Consider the following 17,931-nt stretch of genomic DNA (forward strand, 5'->3'; position numbering starts at 1 on the left):
AAGCAAAGGACTGAGGAGCAGAAAGGGTGATGGCATAGTCATTTTATTTTTTCCCCTGACATAAACAAGCTAATTGCTAGTTAGAAACACTGTATAACTCTGAGAGACAGTGAGAATGTTAATGTGACCTTTCTGTAAAATTACATTTCTAGAGGCCTCCGAAATAATGAGAGATATTGGAACAGCCATCCAACATCTTCATGGGATGAACATAGCTCATAGAGATGTCAAGGTGAGAACTGAATATGTTCTGAATATGTCAAAAATCAACACATGCAAACAGTTGGGAAATTTTGATTTGCATAGGTCTATTTCTACTCTGAGAGGAGCAACTTGAATCACATTTTTAACGGGACAAAGACTCATACTTCTGGTCAGTAAACCAAGTATCTTTTAAAAGCCAGTGCATTTAAATAGGGTGCAAAGAAGGCCTAATGTCAGTTTAAAATTGGCACCACAAGGTTACAATGTACTGATAATTAGAATTATAAACATTAACAATTTGGAAGGATTTAGTACCAGAAAATTATCTTGTTAACTTTTATTTTATTTTCCTTTTTTGTTACAATCCTAGCCAGAAAACCTGCTTTATACATCCAAAGACAAAGACTCAGTGCTTAAGCTCACAGATTTTGGGTTTGCTAAAGAGACAACTGTACAGAATGCATTGCAGACTCCTTGTTATACTCCTTATTATGTAGGTAAGTTTGGCTTTTTCCTGCCTTCTGATTTATTTATTTGGAAAGCAGGAAATTATTACAGTTTTATAAATACACTTATCCTGCACTGTCATAAGTAAAAAGTCAGGCTCCAGCCAATTGAGTTCCAGGACCATGGATATATGTGACTATACCAAAGTATATGTGTAGTCCAAAGCAGTCAGAGATCACATCCCAAGGCACCAATCCAGGATAAGAGGAAGAAGCCACCAGCGCATAGTCAAAACAGGCCAGGAGTTAATTTCCACTGTAACTATTGGAATTCAGCAAGCAATGCCCTTGTGCAAGAGATACCAGTGTGAAAATTCAGATGTTTTATGGGACTCGTAGGCCAAAAATGGCCTTTGTAGCAGCTGACAAATTATGCTAGAAGGATGGTACTAGCTCAGATCATGCAAGCAAAGCAAAATAGCTCACTGTTCCAGATTTACTATGGACAATCAGAGAAGTGCTGGTGGCACTGGAAATAAAATGCTAGACCCTAAACTTGGGGGTGTCTGTTTCTAACGCTCCCCTTACACGCACACACATACATGTACAGTAGTTTACATAAGTAAACTATGTAAAGTATTTGTTACTGCTAATTAGTACTGTACTTAAATAATTTTAAATAGATTTAAGTAGCTAAATTCAAGTGGCAACCACTTATTTTAATAAAGAAATATTATTGCTGTATAACTAATATTTGAAAAACTAACATTCACAATTCTTTTGTTTTCTTCTTTAGCCCCAGAGGTACTTGGTCCTGAGAAGTATGACAAATCCTGTGATATGTGGTCTCTTGGCGTCATCATGTATATTCTGTAAGTGCAAAGTAGAGGTAACAAAACAGAACTCTGATATGTCATATGTTAGCTCCTTGATATCCCAATCATTTCCATTCCTAATACCACTAGTACCTCAATGATAATTCCATTTTTGCAACACCTAAGAAAAATTAGTCACTGGATTATTACTCATTCTGTCAGAAGATTCAGCAGCCATCTGTGGCTCTGCATGGGACCAGGGAGGGATTATATAGTGATTTTCTAGTTAGCAGAAGTTTTTCTGTATGTGCCACTCTTTTGCAGTTTGTGTGGGTTCCCGCCATTCTATTCAAACACTGGCCAAGCCATCTCCCCAGGAATGAAGAGAAGAATTCGGATGGGGCAGTATGGATTTCCAAATCCTGAATGGTCAGAAGTATCTGACGAAGGTAAATGAATGTTGTGTGTGTCTCCCATAAAACTGCATCACTGGTGAGTTTTAAAAATTGCAACTTTTAGTTGGGTAACATAAGTGCTTTTTATGTTTTTATGAATGTACATAACTACATATGTAGTTATGTTTAGTTGGGTAACATAAGTGCTTTTTTCAGATTTTATGAATGTACATAACTAACTCATAAACATTATAAAAATAAGATTCATAAACCAAGAAGATTAAACAAATTGAATTAACTGCCATTTCTTCAAATCTCACTTTAATATTAGAGAGGGGTTAGAAATGTGCTGGGCCAGTACAGAAATAAGTAAAAATGTATTCCAACTAACAAATGCTCTGTTGTATCACCAGTATGCCTCTTAACATCTTGTTTACTTTGTAATTAGCTTCAGTATGTTTGTCTAGTTCAGGAACAGGCAACCTGTGGCATTCCAGAAATTGCTACCCTACAAATACCAGCAACTACCACTATTTCCCATGCTTTCTAGGGATGCTAAGAGTTAAGAGCTCAGCAACATCTGGAATGCCACAGCTTGCTTACCTCTAGGTTAGTACTAGAATATCAGTAACAATTGCTGCTTCCAGATGTCATATTCCATATAACAAATGATATTATACAGACAGGAAGCAATATGTGTACAAAATTTGTAAGTGGCTCAAAAATGCATCATCCTAAAATATTTTTTCCACCTTGGGGCCAACTTTGCCTCATCTGGGCTAGAAAATCTAGTCATCTTTTGGGGGCAAAATTTCTGAACTGCCCTAGGATTGGCTACAGTGTATGACATGTCCCTCCGGACCAATGGAAAATGGTTTATTCAGGAGCAAGGAATCTCTGGCCTTTCAGATATTGGTCATGCTGCCTGAGACTGATGAAAGTTGAAGTCCAGTAACATCTGGAGGGCCAGAGATAAAGAATTCACCAGATGAGTGATGAGAATGCTAGCTTGGAGGAGGTTGATCTAATGATTTTAGTTTCTAGAATTCTCTAGCTCCACATCATGTTTTTTTTTTTTCCTCTTTCAAATGTCTCATCCCCGTAGAATTAAAATACTGTAGTGGTTAGGGTATTGGTCTAGAATGCTGGAGAACTGGGTTCAAATCCATAATAAGCCACAAAGGTTTACTAGGTAATTTGGTACCAATAATTTGCCTCATATGGTTGCTAACCTTAGAGAGGAAATCACTATGTACACAGTCTTGTGCTCCTGGGTGAAAGACCGGATATAAACTGGAAAAGATAAATAGTTCTTCTTAAGTATAAGAATATGAATATGATATAGTCATTCTATAGACCATTGTAGGTGCCAGACATTCTTCTAATTTGATAGAAGAAAAAAAGTGACTGGGGTGCATGGATATTCTACAATACTTTTCTTGTATAATTTTGCAAGATTTAATTACTTAAGTTGTTTATATATTATTTTTCTAGCTAAGCATCTCATTCGTCTATTGCTGAAAACTGATCCAACAGAGAGAATGACCATTTCTCAATTTATGAATCACCCCTGGATTAATGTGAGTCCTGCACAATGATTTTGGTCTGTCTGTGTCTTTATGTGGTTACTAGGCTGCCTGCTATGAAGATTTGGCATATTACTAATTGATCTAAGGCTCTATCTGTATAAAAGAATATAATCTTTCCATCACAGTATGAGGGAACACTTGGAGGGTAGAGAAAAAAACTCTGTGAGTGGCAGTCTAGGACATTACACCCCCAACCCAACTGCTCTCAGCTAGATTTAGTGTTCATCGCAGTGCACACATTCTCTTTCTCTCACTTATAAAAAGCTACATTACCTCATCAACGTAGGACTTATTATTAGACCTCCAAGGCACCATCGTGCTATACAGCATTGATATGAATAGAGAACCTCCTGCTTTGGGGGCGTTCTCAGTTTTTGGCAGAGAACTGGGAAAACTCAAGATAGAGAAGGGGGAGGTTTCAGCGCAGCTCTCTGAGAAAATCACACCAGAGCTGTTTCTAATGGAGATGCTAACTAAAAGGCCCTGGGAGTCCTGAATTAGACTCCCCTCTGGAGTGGAAGAAAGGAAGCTGCTGCTAAATCTATGAGTTTCTCATCTGCATGCTGCCAGGCAGAAGACACCAACATTTTCTGTACTGGATTGTCACATCTGTCAATGAACTTCAAATAGCTGCTATAAAATTTTATTTATATTCTTGCAAAGGAAAAACAATCTAAAGAAATTAAATGTCTCTTGATCTCTTTCTCTTAAAAGGGACAAAGTCCAAGACAGCACTTTGAACCTTTAGTGGGACCAGGTGCTACATCGAGCAAATGATTAAATAGAGAGTTAATTGTCATTTCTCTCTGCCCAATGGGAGCTAGGCTGAAAAAGGATCTCAGTCCCAGTAAGAAAGCCTCAGACTTAAGCAGAGAAATGAGTTCAGCATCTGTGTGAGAAGAAAGTAAGTCCTGCTTACTTTCCAGTCACCAGAGTTGAAATGGCGATGATTAAGAATGTATCAGGTTTTAAATTCCAGATTTCTAATATAAAGAGTTCTGGAGAGACTTGGAATTCTCACCTCTATTACAGAAACTTGGTTCTAGCACCTGCCCTTAGCCTGAGCCAGAAATCTAGATTGAACCACATTTGAAAACACTGACAAAGGTCATAGTGCAGAGCTGGTTAATTTGGACATTGGAATGTCAGTTGATAAAGAAAAAGTGCAGGTTTAGCCCTTAATTCAAGGGTTGTGTCAACCTCATTGTAGGCTTTAAGCACAGTTTACAAGCTAAAATGTAAGTGTAGGTTTAACAATAGTTTTCTGTTTTTAAAGTTAACTTCCTGCCATTTGGTTCTAGTTCTCATTCAGCTTTGTGGCCTATAAATAAAAATATTTAAAAAGGAGAATGCGGCCTTGATGTTAAGAGCTGCAGAATTTCATACTGAGGTGGATAGAAGGCAAAACTAAATTACTTTATGCAGAATGTGGTTTTGAGCGTTGTGCTTTTTCCTGCTGCTCCAGACTTGTCCTCCTTTGGCTGGGGGAGGGGGGAGGAGTTCAAATGTGAGTTTCTACTCTTGTTTTTAGAAAGTTAATTGCTATAGTCTTATGGAAGTTATGCAATTTTATGATTATGGAAAACACAACTGTCTCCCAAAATCCAGCCGCCTACACTCTCTTTCTCACGTGGCTTAGAAGACAAGTTTGTACGTTTTTAAACAAGACTTCTTTTTTAAAAACAGTTAATGGTTAATGTGTCAGCAGTCTGTCATAAGAAATCATCTTTATTGATTGCTTCTCTTAGCAATCCATGGTGGTGCCACCAACCCCTCTTCACACTGCCCGAGTCCTGCAAGAAGATAAAGATCACTGGGATGAAGTGAAGGTAATCTCTCTGTGTGGAGATGTTCCTTTGTTTGTGGATAGTTTGAATATAATTTCCTTTCTGATTATTTATAACCCTAAGTAGTAGGAGCCTATCTTCAGCTCATTATTATTTGCACAATGGTTGCTAAAACATATGCAGATAATTGATTGAGATAATTACTGTAGTTAGGCACAGAGAAACAAGCAGGCTTTTAGTGGCAGGGTATGCAATTTTTAAAAAAATAAAATTTAGTAGCAAAAGCCTGCAGTGGCCAAGGCCAGGATTTTCACATTAATCTTTCTTTAGTGTGCCTTTTTGGGATAGTTAGGTTTGGGCTTTTTTTAAATAAATGTGCTACAGCTGTCCAAATATTTATACTCTTTTTAAAAATTGTCTGTTCTTTGGAAAATAATGGAAAATTGCACCTTTGATATTTGACCAGGGGCTCTGGGGGCTGCTGCAAAGGCACTCAGGTCACATACAGCTTGTGAGTTGTCCATCCTGGTTCAGGCACATCCAACAAGGATGGGCAGCCTGTGGGCTTTCGCGTGTTTTGGACTTAGAATACCCACAACACTTTGCCGCTAGTGTTTCCTCTGCCAGATTGCCTTTGACATAGGAAAACATTAAATTCCAGATACGCATGGTCAGCATTGAAAATGTGCTACTTCACTGAATGTTCCTTACAGGATTAATTTCATCTTGGTCCCTCAGGTTGTTTTGACACTAATTCTGCATATGAATTGTTTTATTCATGACAGCCTACTACAGAATACATCTGGTTAGGATATATGTTTTGACTTTTGTGGGGAACTCTACAGTTCTTACTCTTGGCTGAGACCCTTCTCTTAGACATAGGAGGAGGTGGACTTTCGCCCTTTAAATTTCACCATTGCTTCTTGTGCATTTTAGGAGGAAATGACTAGTGCTTTGGCAACCATGAGAGTGGACTATGATCAGGTAAAAATTAAAGATTTGAAAATATCCAACAACCGACTCCTCAACAAACGGCGTAAAAAACAAAAACAAGGAGGCACCTCATCTGCATCAGCTGGATGTAACAACCAATAAAGACAAGAGAGAAATAATTAGTTGAACCAAAATCATCTCACAAAGGATGTATAACTGAAACACGAATGTGTGTGATGAGCAAGAGGATGCACTATGGCGTCCAAGATAAGATGTACTAGAACTTTTTATCTGGGCACACTGGGTCTTTTTCTAAGAAGAATTTTGTTAATCATTCTATTACATTTTAGTATACGTTACTTAAAGAGTTGCAACAAACCTTAGAATGCCAGTGAAGTTTGTATAAGTAAATGTTTCTTGTGGTAATGCGGGTTCAGTGCTTACAAAAGCACAGTCACAACAAGCAATTCTAAATCCCTTCTTTTCATATAAAAAATTAGAGCATCCATCTGCTTAACTCTCCAGATGAATTCATAAGGACATAAATGTGCTTAATTTAGACTGGATTATGCTGAATCCATTCAAGAGAAATAGATTAAACCATGCATAAAGCGAAGGAGTAAAAAGATCAGGTTATTACAAGAAGCAATCAGAAAGTTATGAAAAAGTAAGTTTTTCATATATTTTTGTTTGATCTTCATCATTCATTTCTGTTGTATTTAATGTTCTTATCAGGTTAATGCTCTTGTTTTATACACTGTCCATCTGTATAAAGAAGCACTCCTTTTGAGTCTTTGGGAAATATTTACAATTTAAGGCTTAAGGGATTATTAAAAGCTCACAAATTCCTTACATTCAGATCATATAGGTAAATATATAAGAACACTGTAGTTAGTCATATGTGGTGATAGCACACATTTCTTTCAAACACAGGAAAGTTGCACTAGCTTCCTGGTAGGATCCATCTAGCAAAACAGGTATGAGTGCAATCATTACATTTTAGGATTTAGGTGTTCCATTTCCTTGTTTACATATAAGCCATTATTTATTTTTATCACAGATTTTTTTCAACCAACTGTTTACTTTTTGAATTAACTATCAAAGATTAGCCTATAGCAGTAATCAACCAAAATATCACTGTTTACGCCAGCATCCACAACTTTGCACAAAGATTTTAGGTGAAATCTCACACAATACAGAAGGAAACTATTCCCAGGTGAAACCATAATTCTTACTAAAAGAACTATGATAGGCAGATGGCGTAGCTAGAGGACATATCTTTTACATTCTTTTCCAGCAGTAGAGAGCTACAAGTGGTATGGGGTTGACATGGTGACCCCATGGTGACCCTCACCAGAGAGGGCAGGGGCAGAATCATTACCATCTCTCCCCTTTTTTCATTTTTTCTTGTGTTGCTTTTTTTAAAAAAGGCATATTAAAGCAATTGGGCCTACTTCACCTATTTTATTTATATCCATTTTATTTGGTTATTTGTTAATGAATTTCCATGAGAATCTTGGGAAACTACTACTAGAAAACAAATGGTTGGAGCTGCAGTTTCCCTGGGATAGGATATCAGTTTGGCTATTCTGTGAACTAGGTGATATAGCACTCACATATACTGTCCATATGTAAAAAGTTGAAAACATAGGCACATGCCATGAGTGCTTCTAAATTCAAAGAGGAAATTTGCAAATCTGACATATATTTGAATATGTACGTTATTACAGTTGTTTGTATGTATCATACACATTATTTCTTAACATGTTGTAGATTAGGGTGGATGTGATAAAAAAAATTAAGTCACTCAAGTAATTCTTTTGGATATCATTTTAGAGAGTTTAGATATTTCGGTATGATGACAAATGCACAAAGAACAGCAACTGTGCCAAACACTAAAGGTCTGAAACTGAGGTGGATTTTCACACAATATCTCATAATAACCTTGTTTTGTGAAACCTGCATTAGATGCCAACTATCTTTATTCAAACCATTTCATTGTCCAAACATTTTCTTTGAAAAGGGATATTCCTATGACAATTCTCCACAAATGCAAGTGCCTCTGGCTTTCTAGGGAGAAGGCTACAGCAGATCCATCCCTCTCTCTGCGCTTGCATTTGTACTACAGTTTTTGAGATACTAACAAATAGCAGGTGTTTGTTTATGTTACTTCTCATTTCTAACGCTCACTACAGGAAAGAGAAATCCTTGGATGGCCTCCATATTTGTCAGAGGGCTCAAGGGGAAGATGAAGTTTTCTCCCAATTGTACTGTAATGTGGAGAGATGATAAATATTTACAGATGAATTGTTTTATTCCCTATATTCTCCAAGCTAAGTCTGCTGCGCAAGCCAGGAGATCTGAGACAAAGGAAGAGAATTTGTGGCTGTTAAACCAAAAAATATTGGGGACCTCTGTGTTATATCCTTATTCCAGAATTGCAGGGGTTAATATAAATCTGCAATGAAGTAAATTTCTATTAATTACATAGTGCCTCTCTTTGACTTGCAAACAGATATTAAATTGATGTTAAAAGCACTTCAGACTGTTTGTGAAATATTAACATTTTGCAGATATCAATAAATGGTGCTTTACCATTTTTTTTCTTAAATGGATCTTACTCTTCATTCTAATGAATCTTCCTTTGTGATATTTTACTTTCAGCTCTAGGATGGTGAGCTTCTTCTCTCTTCTACCCTTCAAAGAATGTGAAGTTAACTTAATTTGAAGCCATCATTTCTGTCCATATAAGACCTTTATTTTTATATTCAATTTGACTAAAACGTAGAGCAATTATAAGTTAGCAGTAGGCACTAGGTGGCAGCACCTAGCCAACCTTGGCTGCTCTTGAAAAAAATAAACATGGTTGGATCTGGTTAGTACTTGGATTACCAGGGTTAGAGGGTAGATTTGGAAACTGAAAAAAGCCTCTCAGAAGAAGGTAGTGGCAAACTATTTCTGAAATGTTGGCAAAAAACATCATGGACGTCTCTGTGTAGCCACCAGGCGTCAAGCTTGACTTGAGGATACTTTAGCATATGAGACTGAATCAAAGCAAAAGGCTTAAAAAAAAAGTTCTTATGTCAGATTCCACATTTTACCCAACATTTATGAAGGTGCCATAATTCAATGTCAGATGACATGTTTCACATAACAGGCTCTAGATTTAATTTCCAGTATTTCTAAGAAGGTTACTGCCAGATTTCAGTATGAAATTTTGAGCTCTTTGAGAAGAGCTGTTACCCTTTAATGTAATCACTGCTGAGCTAGATAGACATATGATCCTGTCTATGGTGCAGTGCTCTGGATCCAGTCTCCAAAAAAAATGCTTTGGAGCATGCACATAGCACTGTGCACAGCACCTTAAAACAGCAACTGCTTTTCTTGAGATTGGAGGGCAGATGCATGATCCTGGGAAAAGATGTGGTTTTAAGATGTTGCAGACAGGCGCTATATTTACATTAGGTGGCTTTCCAAAGCTGTTTCCCATAAAATTGTTATTTACTGGACCAGTCTTGGTTCCAAATAGAAATATTGACCCCCTTTGGATTTCTGGCTAACTTATTGCTAACTTATGGCTAATTAAAGAAAACTAGATAATTTTAGACCCTCTCTCTTGCTTGCTGTCTCTTTAATTTGAATATTAGATTGAACCATGATGTGCGCAAATTTAATCCTAAGTGAAGTTACATTTCATGTTAGTGACCTGACATTTTGAGTAGCAGAAGCAGCAAGGGACCAGTAAAAAGGAAAGTCTCATGAATCTCACAATCACAAAAGAGAAATATGTGAACGAAGAGTTGAAAGACCCCATCCTCAGCCACCAAACTTTTGCAAGGCCTCGAGGAAGTTGCTTTCTCTAATTCCTTATCAATAATATGGGGGAAATTCTCTATGAACACAGTAAATATTAAAAGGCAAAGAGTAGGAAAACCAGGTAACCATCCAAAAATAAAGACACTACATTGGTTTAGAATGACAAACGATGTGATAACATAGGTATTTCTACTACCAAGTATTGAAGGCACAAAACACAGAATTAATGGTAAAACTAAAGATTTCTTAGGAATACACAAGCAACTTAACTCATCATGTAACCATTCTTTTCTGAGAAAGGCTATAAACTCAGAGGAAATCAAAATCTCTGAGCAGCCACCTACATGTTTATGAAACTGGGCAAGTTTTCTTTCATCTTGTTTCGGGAAAGATGGGCCATGGGGTTATTTGTTCTCTGACTTTAAGCTTTTCTGAAAGGGGTCATATCCCTTCTGCCTTTCTCCAAGCGTACATAATGCTGTTACTATTACCTAGTACCCCTTCCTTCTGAAACACATTTTCTTTTACTATATATGAAGCCCCTTCTATGTTCTGGATATATGTTGAGTACCTCTTTGCTTAGAATATGAGTCAGTTAGTCAAGATAGCATTGAGTTGAATTCAACTTCTGGTGACTGGATGGACAAATGCTTGCCATTTTTACTATGAAATCATAGCTTTCTGAAAACATTCCAGTTATTTAATCCCAGCCCTCCACCTTCTCCATTGTCTTCCCCTTCTTTTTTAACCTTGTAATCATTTCTTTCTAGTCCATCATGCATTCACATCAAATGCCAAAAGTATATGTTTCTCCTTGTTAAATCATTGCTCCATTGGAACAGTCAACTTTTATTTGGGCCATGACTGAGTGGCTGATCAATAGTTCAGTGGATACTTTATTTGTGCCTGGTGCCTTCCTATTTGGTAGGTGATACATTGTTTGTTCTTTACTTTCTACTGCAATCACTCTTTGAATATATAATTTTTCTACAAATATTTGCCATTCTATAATCCTGTTTGTAAAGGGTTTCAATAGTCTAACCATCTTCTAACCATCTTATTTGCCTCTGTCAGATTGATTCTGTGGTTACTAGTATTCCTACCTTACCTGTAAATTTTCTGTGATTTCTGTGATCTTCTTGAAAAGATCTCTCATTTTTCTTTTTTATTGTTCTTATATTTCTTGATTATATATATATTTCCCTGTTCTTTTTGCTTGACGTCTTATGTACTTGCTGCCCAAGCCTTTCATCTTTTCCTGATTATGATATTCTGAAAGCTACTTATATACATATAAACCCATCACAATATTCCTTTCAGAGTAAGCAACGTTATGCAAAATGCAGAAAGAGTGAAAAGTATTGAAGGAAAGGAAAGGAAAGGAAATCTAAGTCTAGTTTATATCACACCCTTTGCTATACCTCTTCATACCATTCTATCCTTGGAAATCATTCTTGCTTTCGCCATAACCATATATTGATTCATGCACTGCTTTTTATCCTTTAATCTCATCTCTCTCTTTTTGAGAATCTCATAAAGTCCATTGAATGCTAGAATTAAAAATGACACAGGAACAGAAGTTTCTTTAACAAGGTCTTCATTAGTCACTTCAGAATTAACACTGAATTAATTTCCTTTTCTCTTATTTTTTGCACTTCCATCTCCCTTTTATGACTTTTTAAAAACACATTCTTTTATTATTTCTGTCTTTTTTATGATTTTTTTTTACCTGCGAGGCAAGAAATAAACTTGTCTGGCTACATTTGGCCACAGTTGGAGCTAATAGGAGACAATAGTTTTCATAACAGAGAAGAGAGGATGGGGAAAAGGAAGAAGAAGCAGTATATAAACATCCTTTGATCAAACTGATTAAACAGCCAAAAAATTAAGAATATTTACAATACAAGAAGGCATCAATTGTAAATAGTAAAACTCCTATAACTTATCTCAAATTGATATGAAGCCTTGGAATGGGATTTGTAAGGAGAAATTGAGAGCTAACCCATTTCTAGAGTTTACCCCTCTGGCTCCCAGGAGGGGTCTGTTGCTTTAACATCTTTCCTATGCGAGGCTGCTCCAGTTTGTCCTGCAGCTGCACTTTGTTTAAAAGACCATGAGAATGTGGATTTTAAATGTGGAAGGACAACTGACTCTATATCCAGACAATGTCTACTGACTGCACAATGATTTCTATTGTAGTTGTAGAGGGAGACAACTAAGAAGAGGGAGAGGCTGTCCCCACCTTTAAACAAGCAGAAGAGCCCTGAAGGAGAGCCCATCAACCAGGAAGCTGGGGACAGGGAGAGTAGATTCCTACAGACTAATTATATTGCCCTCAAGTTACATTTAATAGCATATTATGTGTCATAGGCATCTGGGGGGATCAAAAAAGTCCATTGCCTTCTCTTTGAATCAGCTGTTTTACTATGAACTGTATTTTGTTGATCTTTTGGAAGTTAAATGGCTGCCAAGCGGAAGGGGCCATAAACAGAGTATGCAGCCCTTCATTCCTGCCATACTGTTTATGATGAAACCCTTCATGCATACAGTTTTCCCAGTCCAAGTGTTTCATGAAGGAAGAATAGGTACTTTGATGGATTTATTTCCCTAGGATGGTGCTGCTTCTTTAAAGCAAGATATGCTGGTGACAATCCCCCACCAGGGGCTTCAGCTTCTAAAGTCCTTGAGAGGAAACTGCTTAAAGAAACACTGGAGCACAAAGGCATATAAGATGCCTTTGGAAGAATATGAAGCAAGGTTAATTGAGTCATTTGGACTCTCGCCAAGAGGTGAGCCAGGTAGACATAATTAAAAGTCTGATAAGGTTAGGCAGGCATTGCTAGCCTTTTGTACCACAGCAGAGCTATTAATCAAACTGGTATCTCCAGTTTCCAATGTGCAACATTTTGAATAAGAACTTGACTTGAGAAGAATATCTTTGACACAACTAGAGGCAACTGAAAATCCTGAGCAAGAAAAAACACAACAAGTGCTGATCAGTCACTTCTATAAGAGATTATCTTACCGGTATTACCAATATCACCAACCCCCATATTGAGATCTTAAAGAATCAGAGAGTTCAGAGCTTTAACAATGAGTCCATTGGCAGAGATCTGACTCTCCCAGTAAATGTTTCAGTCACAGCCCAGATTCAGGCATCTGAAGTTTTGACAATGGAAATTTGCAAAATTATCACAACAAATCAGGAGTCTTTAGGACAACAAAAGAGTTCTGGTCTAACAAGCATCTTGGAGAGAGACAGCCCTGGAAAAAGAACCCAACAACTCATTGGAGGGATGCAGTGATCTCTCTCACACACTTCTGGTTCCAGGCACACAACCCAGCACTCTCCACCAATGACAGGACCCAATGCAAAACAAAGTGGAAGAATCTATTCATTCCTTGAAGTAGCTCATGTGAGGGATGGCATTAAGCAGGTAAAATGACCTTCAGTTAAAGATCATATTACTTCTTTATCATGGAACACTGCAGAGTGGTGGTCAAAATCGAAAGACTTTTTAAAATACTGACATTATTAGAAGTTATTTTTAAAATATATTTTAAAATATATTTCTATCTGCATGCATCTCTAGAGGAACCTTTTTACCAAGGGTCAGCAAAGAACCAAGATGCAACTTGGTGGGATTCTATCTGAGACAATTGACTACAGCTCTCTGCCTTTTGAATGGCACACTAGTTGGAGACTGCCCCGTGGAATATATCTTTTGGGGAGTAGGGAGAAGGTTAACAGTTGATTATGGGTCTCCTCCTAAAATCTTTTACCTTATCTTCCAAAGTTGGAGGCAGAACCACATCTAGAGAGAGAATATCATCCCCTGGTATTAAGCACACTGTTGTATAATGAGTTAGTGAAAACAGAGGCAAAGTGTACCCAGGATTTGGAGGTTATTAATACTGTGCTGCAATCTAGGTGAAACAAAGGTTAATGCTGTAACTGAATGATGAAAGTCTCAAGACCTTTTAGAAATTTGCTCAGGACTAACTGCAAACAACTTGCAGGAGTGCCCAATAAAACTGTACAATCAGCTGATCAGCAAATTTAAGTCAATCTTTCCCACAGAGAAGAGGAAGTTTTCCCTTTGAATAGTAAAAATCAACAGTGATTTGACTGAGAATGTCAGCAGCTTAAGTGGTAAATTTAGGGCAGCTTATGTTGTTTATAAATTTTACTCCTCTAAAGCCCATTATCAGATCCTGTTTGGCCTTAAATCACAATGTAAATCAATCCTCAAGGAAAAGAAACAAGGCTTTGCATATTGACCCCAATTATAATAGTGATGATGCATACTTTGATTTCAGCACTCTAGATAACTCGCCTCCAGTTACTTTGGCAGACGTGATCAAACTGATAAGAGTATTTTAAGATTGGAAAGGCCTTGTGTAATGAGTTTATGTTTTCTGAAGTAATGAAATTGAATTACAACTGGCAGATGCCCTTGCTGGCATCTATTTACATTTATTGATCAAAAAGGCAAATAACTAAGAATCGGCTGTTAGCAATAATAGCCCCTTTTTACAAGAAAGATAATAAGGAAGATCCAGCCAAGTACAGACTTATCAATCTGTTAAGTTACAAGTAAACAATATGCAAACCATCTAAATAAAATTTCAGGCCCGGATGAAATGAGAAGAAATTTTAGGAGATAAACCAGCTTTAGAAAATGACAATCAACTATAGATAGTATTTTGGTACTGTACTAGATTATTCTGAAGTATGTGCACAGTTTAAAATCACCTTTATATGTGGCATTTCTGGACTTCAAATTTGCCTTTATTTTATAGCTGGAAAGATTCTGTGAGATAACATCATAAATACCACTGCGGATAAGCATCATCTTTATTTGTTCTAGAATTTGTATGCCAATTGCTGCCGAAGGTGCAACAACCAAGGGCTACTTTCTGATCTGATACACCTACAGAGAGATGTGCTGCAGTGATGTATTCTAGCCCCTGCCCTATTTAATTTGTTCATTAATTCTATGATCAAACCAATGAACTGCTCTGATTGCCACACCCCCATATTGGCAGGCCTCAAGATCCCACATAAGTTACTGGTGTAGGCTTTCACGGATGGTATCTGTTGGGCAATGGTGAGCTTCAGGGTTCACTGACCATGGTCTAGAAAGCAGATTTCCTGACGTTTCATTGGCAACTGTGGCTGGCATCTTCAGAGGCAAGGTGGTCTGCTACACATAGCTTACTCCATACAAGTATTTGCCCATATGGAACTGGTGATATTGAAACAGTCCAACATGTGTTATATTACGGTAGCATCTATAAAGGCATTTATAACACCAATATCTTACCCCAGCTTCATCAGTGCACTGGAAGAACAGACAACTTTTATATGATTTTACTTCCTTTAGACTTTAAACTCTCTGCAACTCAGCCTGTAGCAAAATATTGTGCAGCAGCAGTGAAAATGTACCAATTGTTGCAAGGTCTCCAATAGTTATTGCTCAATTTACTTCTGACTATTTTGATGTTATTCGATGTTTTGATTTGTTTTATTGTCTTTAGTAGTATTTTCTGTTTCAGGCCTTTGGCTGTAATAAAAAGTAGAAAAGTCTATCCAACTATAAGTGTCTTGATCATCTTTTTCCTCTCAGCCCATTAATTCTTTCTTCACATATTTGTTTTGCAATTCAATCCTTTTTCATTCACTCTACATGGCCAGATCACCTCAAGAAACATTTCTTATGTTGGTTACTCACCTCTGTACTCAGTCTACATTCATTACTCACCCATTCATTCTTCACCCTCAGAATATATGTAGCTCAGGGTTGAACTGTGGAGTCCTTGGGGTTCTCTGAGCTTGGTTGCTTTCTTGCAAACGTTTCATCACCCAGCTAGGTATCATCTTCAGGTATCACTGAGTAATAAAATATTTGCAAGAAAACAACCAAGCTCAGAGAACCCCAAGGACTCCACAATTCTTCACCCTATCTTTTCATGGTTAACCACGCAAGCTTCTTAAAGAACACATTTCCCTGCATTCAACTACTAGGTTTCTCTTGATTTACCTAACTCTCCGTTCTGCCTAACAAAGGAGGCAGTTGTATGCTCTCATACAGAGCCATTTTTGCTTCTTTTGACAAACATTCATGTCTCACAATAGATCACATTCCATCCACTACCTTCTACCAGCATTTACATGTCTTAAAATTTCTCCATCCATTTCCCCACTTTTACTAAACGTTCTATCCAGATTGCCATTTATCTGGTTGTTTTAATTTTCCCTGTTTATGCATAACTTGTAAATTCTGTTTTCTTTGAAATGTTGGGGCTTCTCTCCATTTTGGTTTTCTTATCTTATTCTTTATCTCATCCCATAGCTTATCAGGTTCTTTTTTTTCTGAGTGGACTGAATCTGTTTCTTCCTTGATCCTATAGTCTGACTGTACATTTTCCAGCTCAAATCTACCCACTCTGTTTATTTTTTAATTAAATTTTCTAATTAGTGATTGACACTAATAATCCATAGAGTGTTCCACAATCTGGACCTGGACTTGGAAGTAGTTTGTCTGACTGGATTGCTCTTCTCCATCTTCTCTTTTCCTGTTTTGCAGTCTTTTTGATCCTGATGTTGTCCATCTGTTGATGTCAACGAGTAGAGTCTATATTTATGTTGCTTAAAGCAAGTGTTGCAATAAATAGAACATTTTCTTAGCAAAGCATTATTAACTTATCTCCTGCACAACTGTATTTATCCAATCCAAATCTTCCTGTAATTTCAGGTTCTTCCAGTTCTCCCAATTTTGGATTACAATTGACTATCTTAGATTCTTGATATTGCATAATGCCACCTCTTTCCATTTACCAATGAGGAATTCTGTCTTCTTCCACTGCATCTGTAGTAGGTTCATATACCTGCATAACATTGATGTCTACTGAATATTCATTAATTCTAATACACACGATCTTGTTGTTTATTGGGTTGTAGCCAAGGATATACTTTTTGAGTATTATTGCCATTTAATGCTTTGATATGGATTCTTGCCCTGAATAATATCTCTTGCTCTACATTAAAATGAACCATTCTAGACTACCACCTTATTTCTAAGACTTCCAGTTTGCTACTATTCAATTTCAAGTTTTCCTTAATTCACGCAGTGTTTCAACTGTATGTGTTCTTGTAAGGTGAAATACAATGCTTTTTCAATATTAGCAACATCACTTCTTAGCAGCCGAATACATCATCACTTCTATATCATCATCATCATCATCATCATCATCATCATCATCATCTTATGAAAGTTCAGCATTCCTCCTCAGCAAATACATAAGTGTCTTCCGAGTTGTGAGGTCATTAACTGGCATCCAACTTATCTAACTATTGGGGCTACATCCATATAATTTTCTTGGCAACAAAACAGAAGCGATTTATTATTGCCTTCTCCTGGGTTTGAATTTGGAGTTTTTTGTCCTGGGGGGGCTTCCTCCATGCCTCCGGAGCTTCACCTGCCATTATTGTGGATTCCTCTTAGCTTCACTTCTCCTTTTGATCTGACTAGCAACATTGACTCTGCTAGGACCTCATGCTCCCACTGGCATCAATTAGGGTAATTGGGACTACTGAGCTCTTCCATTGTGCTAAAGTGGTAATCTCTAGAACATATGGGATGTTGCATAATAGTATAGAATATAATATTTTATATTACATCAATTAATTTTCAACAACTATCTTTGCAATGTGTGATGGAATGGAATTATGAAGGCCAAGCTCAGGCAGATAAACATTTTCTTAGCTCACCAGAACCGCATGGGAGGAACAAGAGGATGAGACTGGCACCTCCCTGAGGAATTCACACTGTTGTGGCTGGAGGACTTTGGGAACTGAGGTTTTAGTCTGGGAAGATTCTTGCTAGAGGTTGTAGCTAATAAACATAGCTGGATTGAATTGGCATTGTCTCTTGGAGTTCCTT

General features: G+C 37.3%; 1 protein-coding gene across 4 annotated transcripts in view; it reads left to right on the top strand.

Moving 5' to 3' along the window:
- Positions 1-15,594, top strand: part of MAPKAPK3 (MAPK activated protein kinase 3) — an 88,573-nt gene extending 72,979 nt beyond the window's left edge. For all 4 annotated transcript variants that reach the window (XM_007430738.4, XM_007430737.4, XM_007430739.4 and 1 more), the window contains exons 5-11: positions 153-232; positions 575-701; positions 1,447-1,522; positions 1,790-1,914; positions 3,355-3,440; positions 5,198-5,278; positions 6,173-15,594. In XM_007430738.4, the coding sequence (XP_007430800.1) occupies positions 153-232; positions 575-701; positions 1,447-1,522; positions 1,790-1,914; positions 3,355-3,440; positions 5,198-5,278; positions 6,173-6,331 (734 nt within the window). In that variant the 3' untranslated portion in view covers positions 6,332-15,594. The remainder of the gene's footprint in view (positions 1-152; positions 233-574; positions 702-1,446; positions 1,523-1,789; positions 1,915-3,354; positions 3,441-5,197; positions 5,279-6,172) is intronic.
- Positions 15,595-17,931: the final 2,337 nt, after the last annotated feature.

This window comes from Python bivittatus, unplaced genomic scaffold (assembly GCF_059951505.1).
Source record: "Python bivittatus isolate LINGU-HERP-01145 unplaced genomic scaffold, Pbiv_v1 ctg000080_np1212, whole genome shotgun sequence".
NCBI lineage: Eukaryota > Metazoa > Chordata > Lepidosauria > Squamata > Pythonidae > Python > Python bivittatus.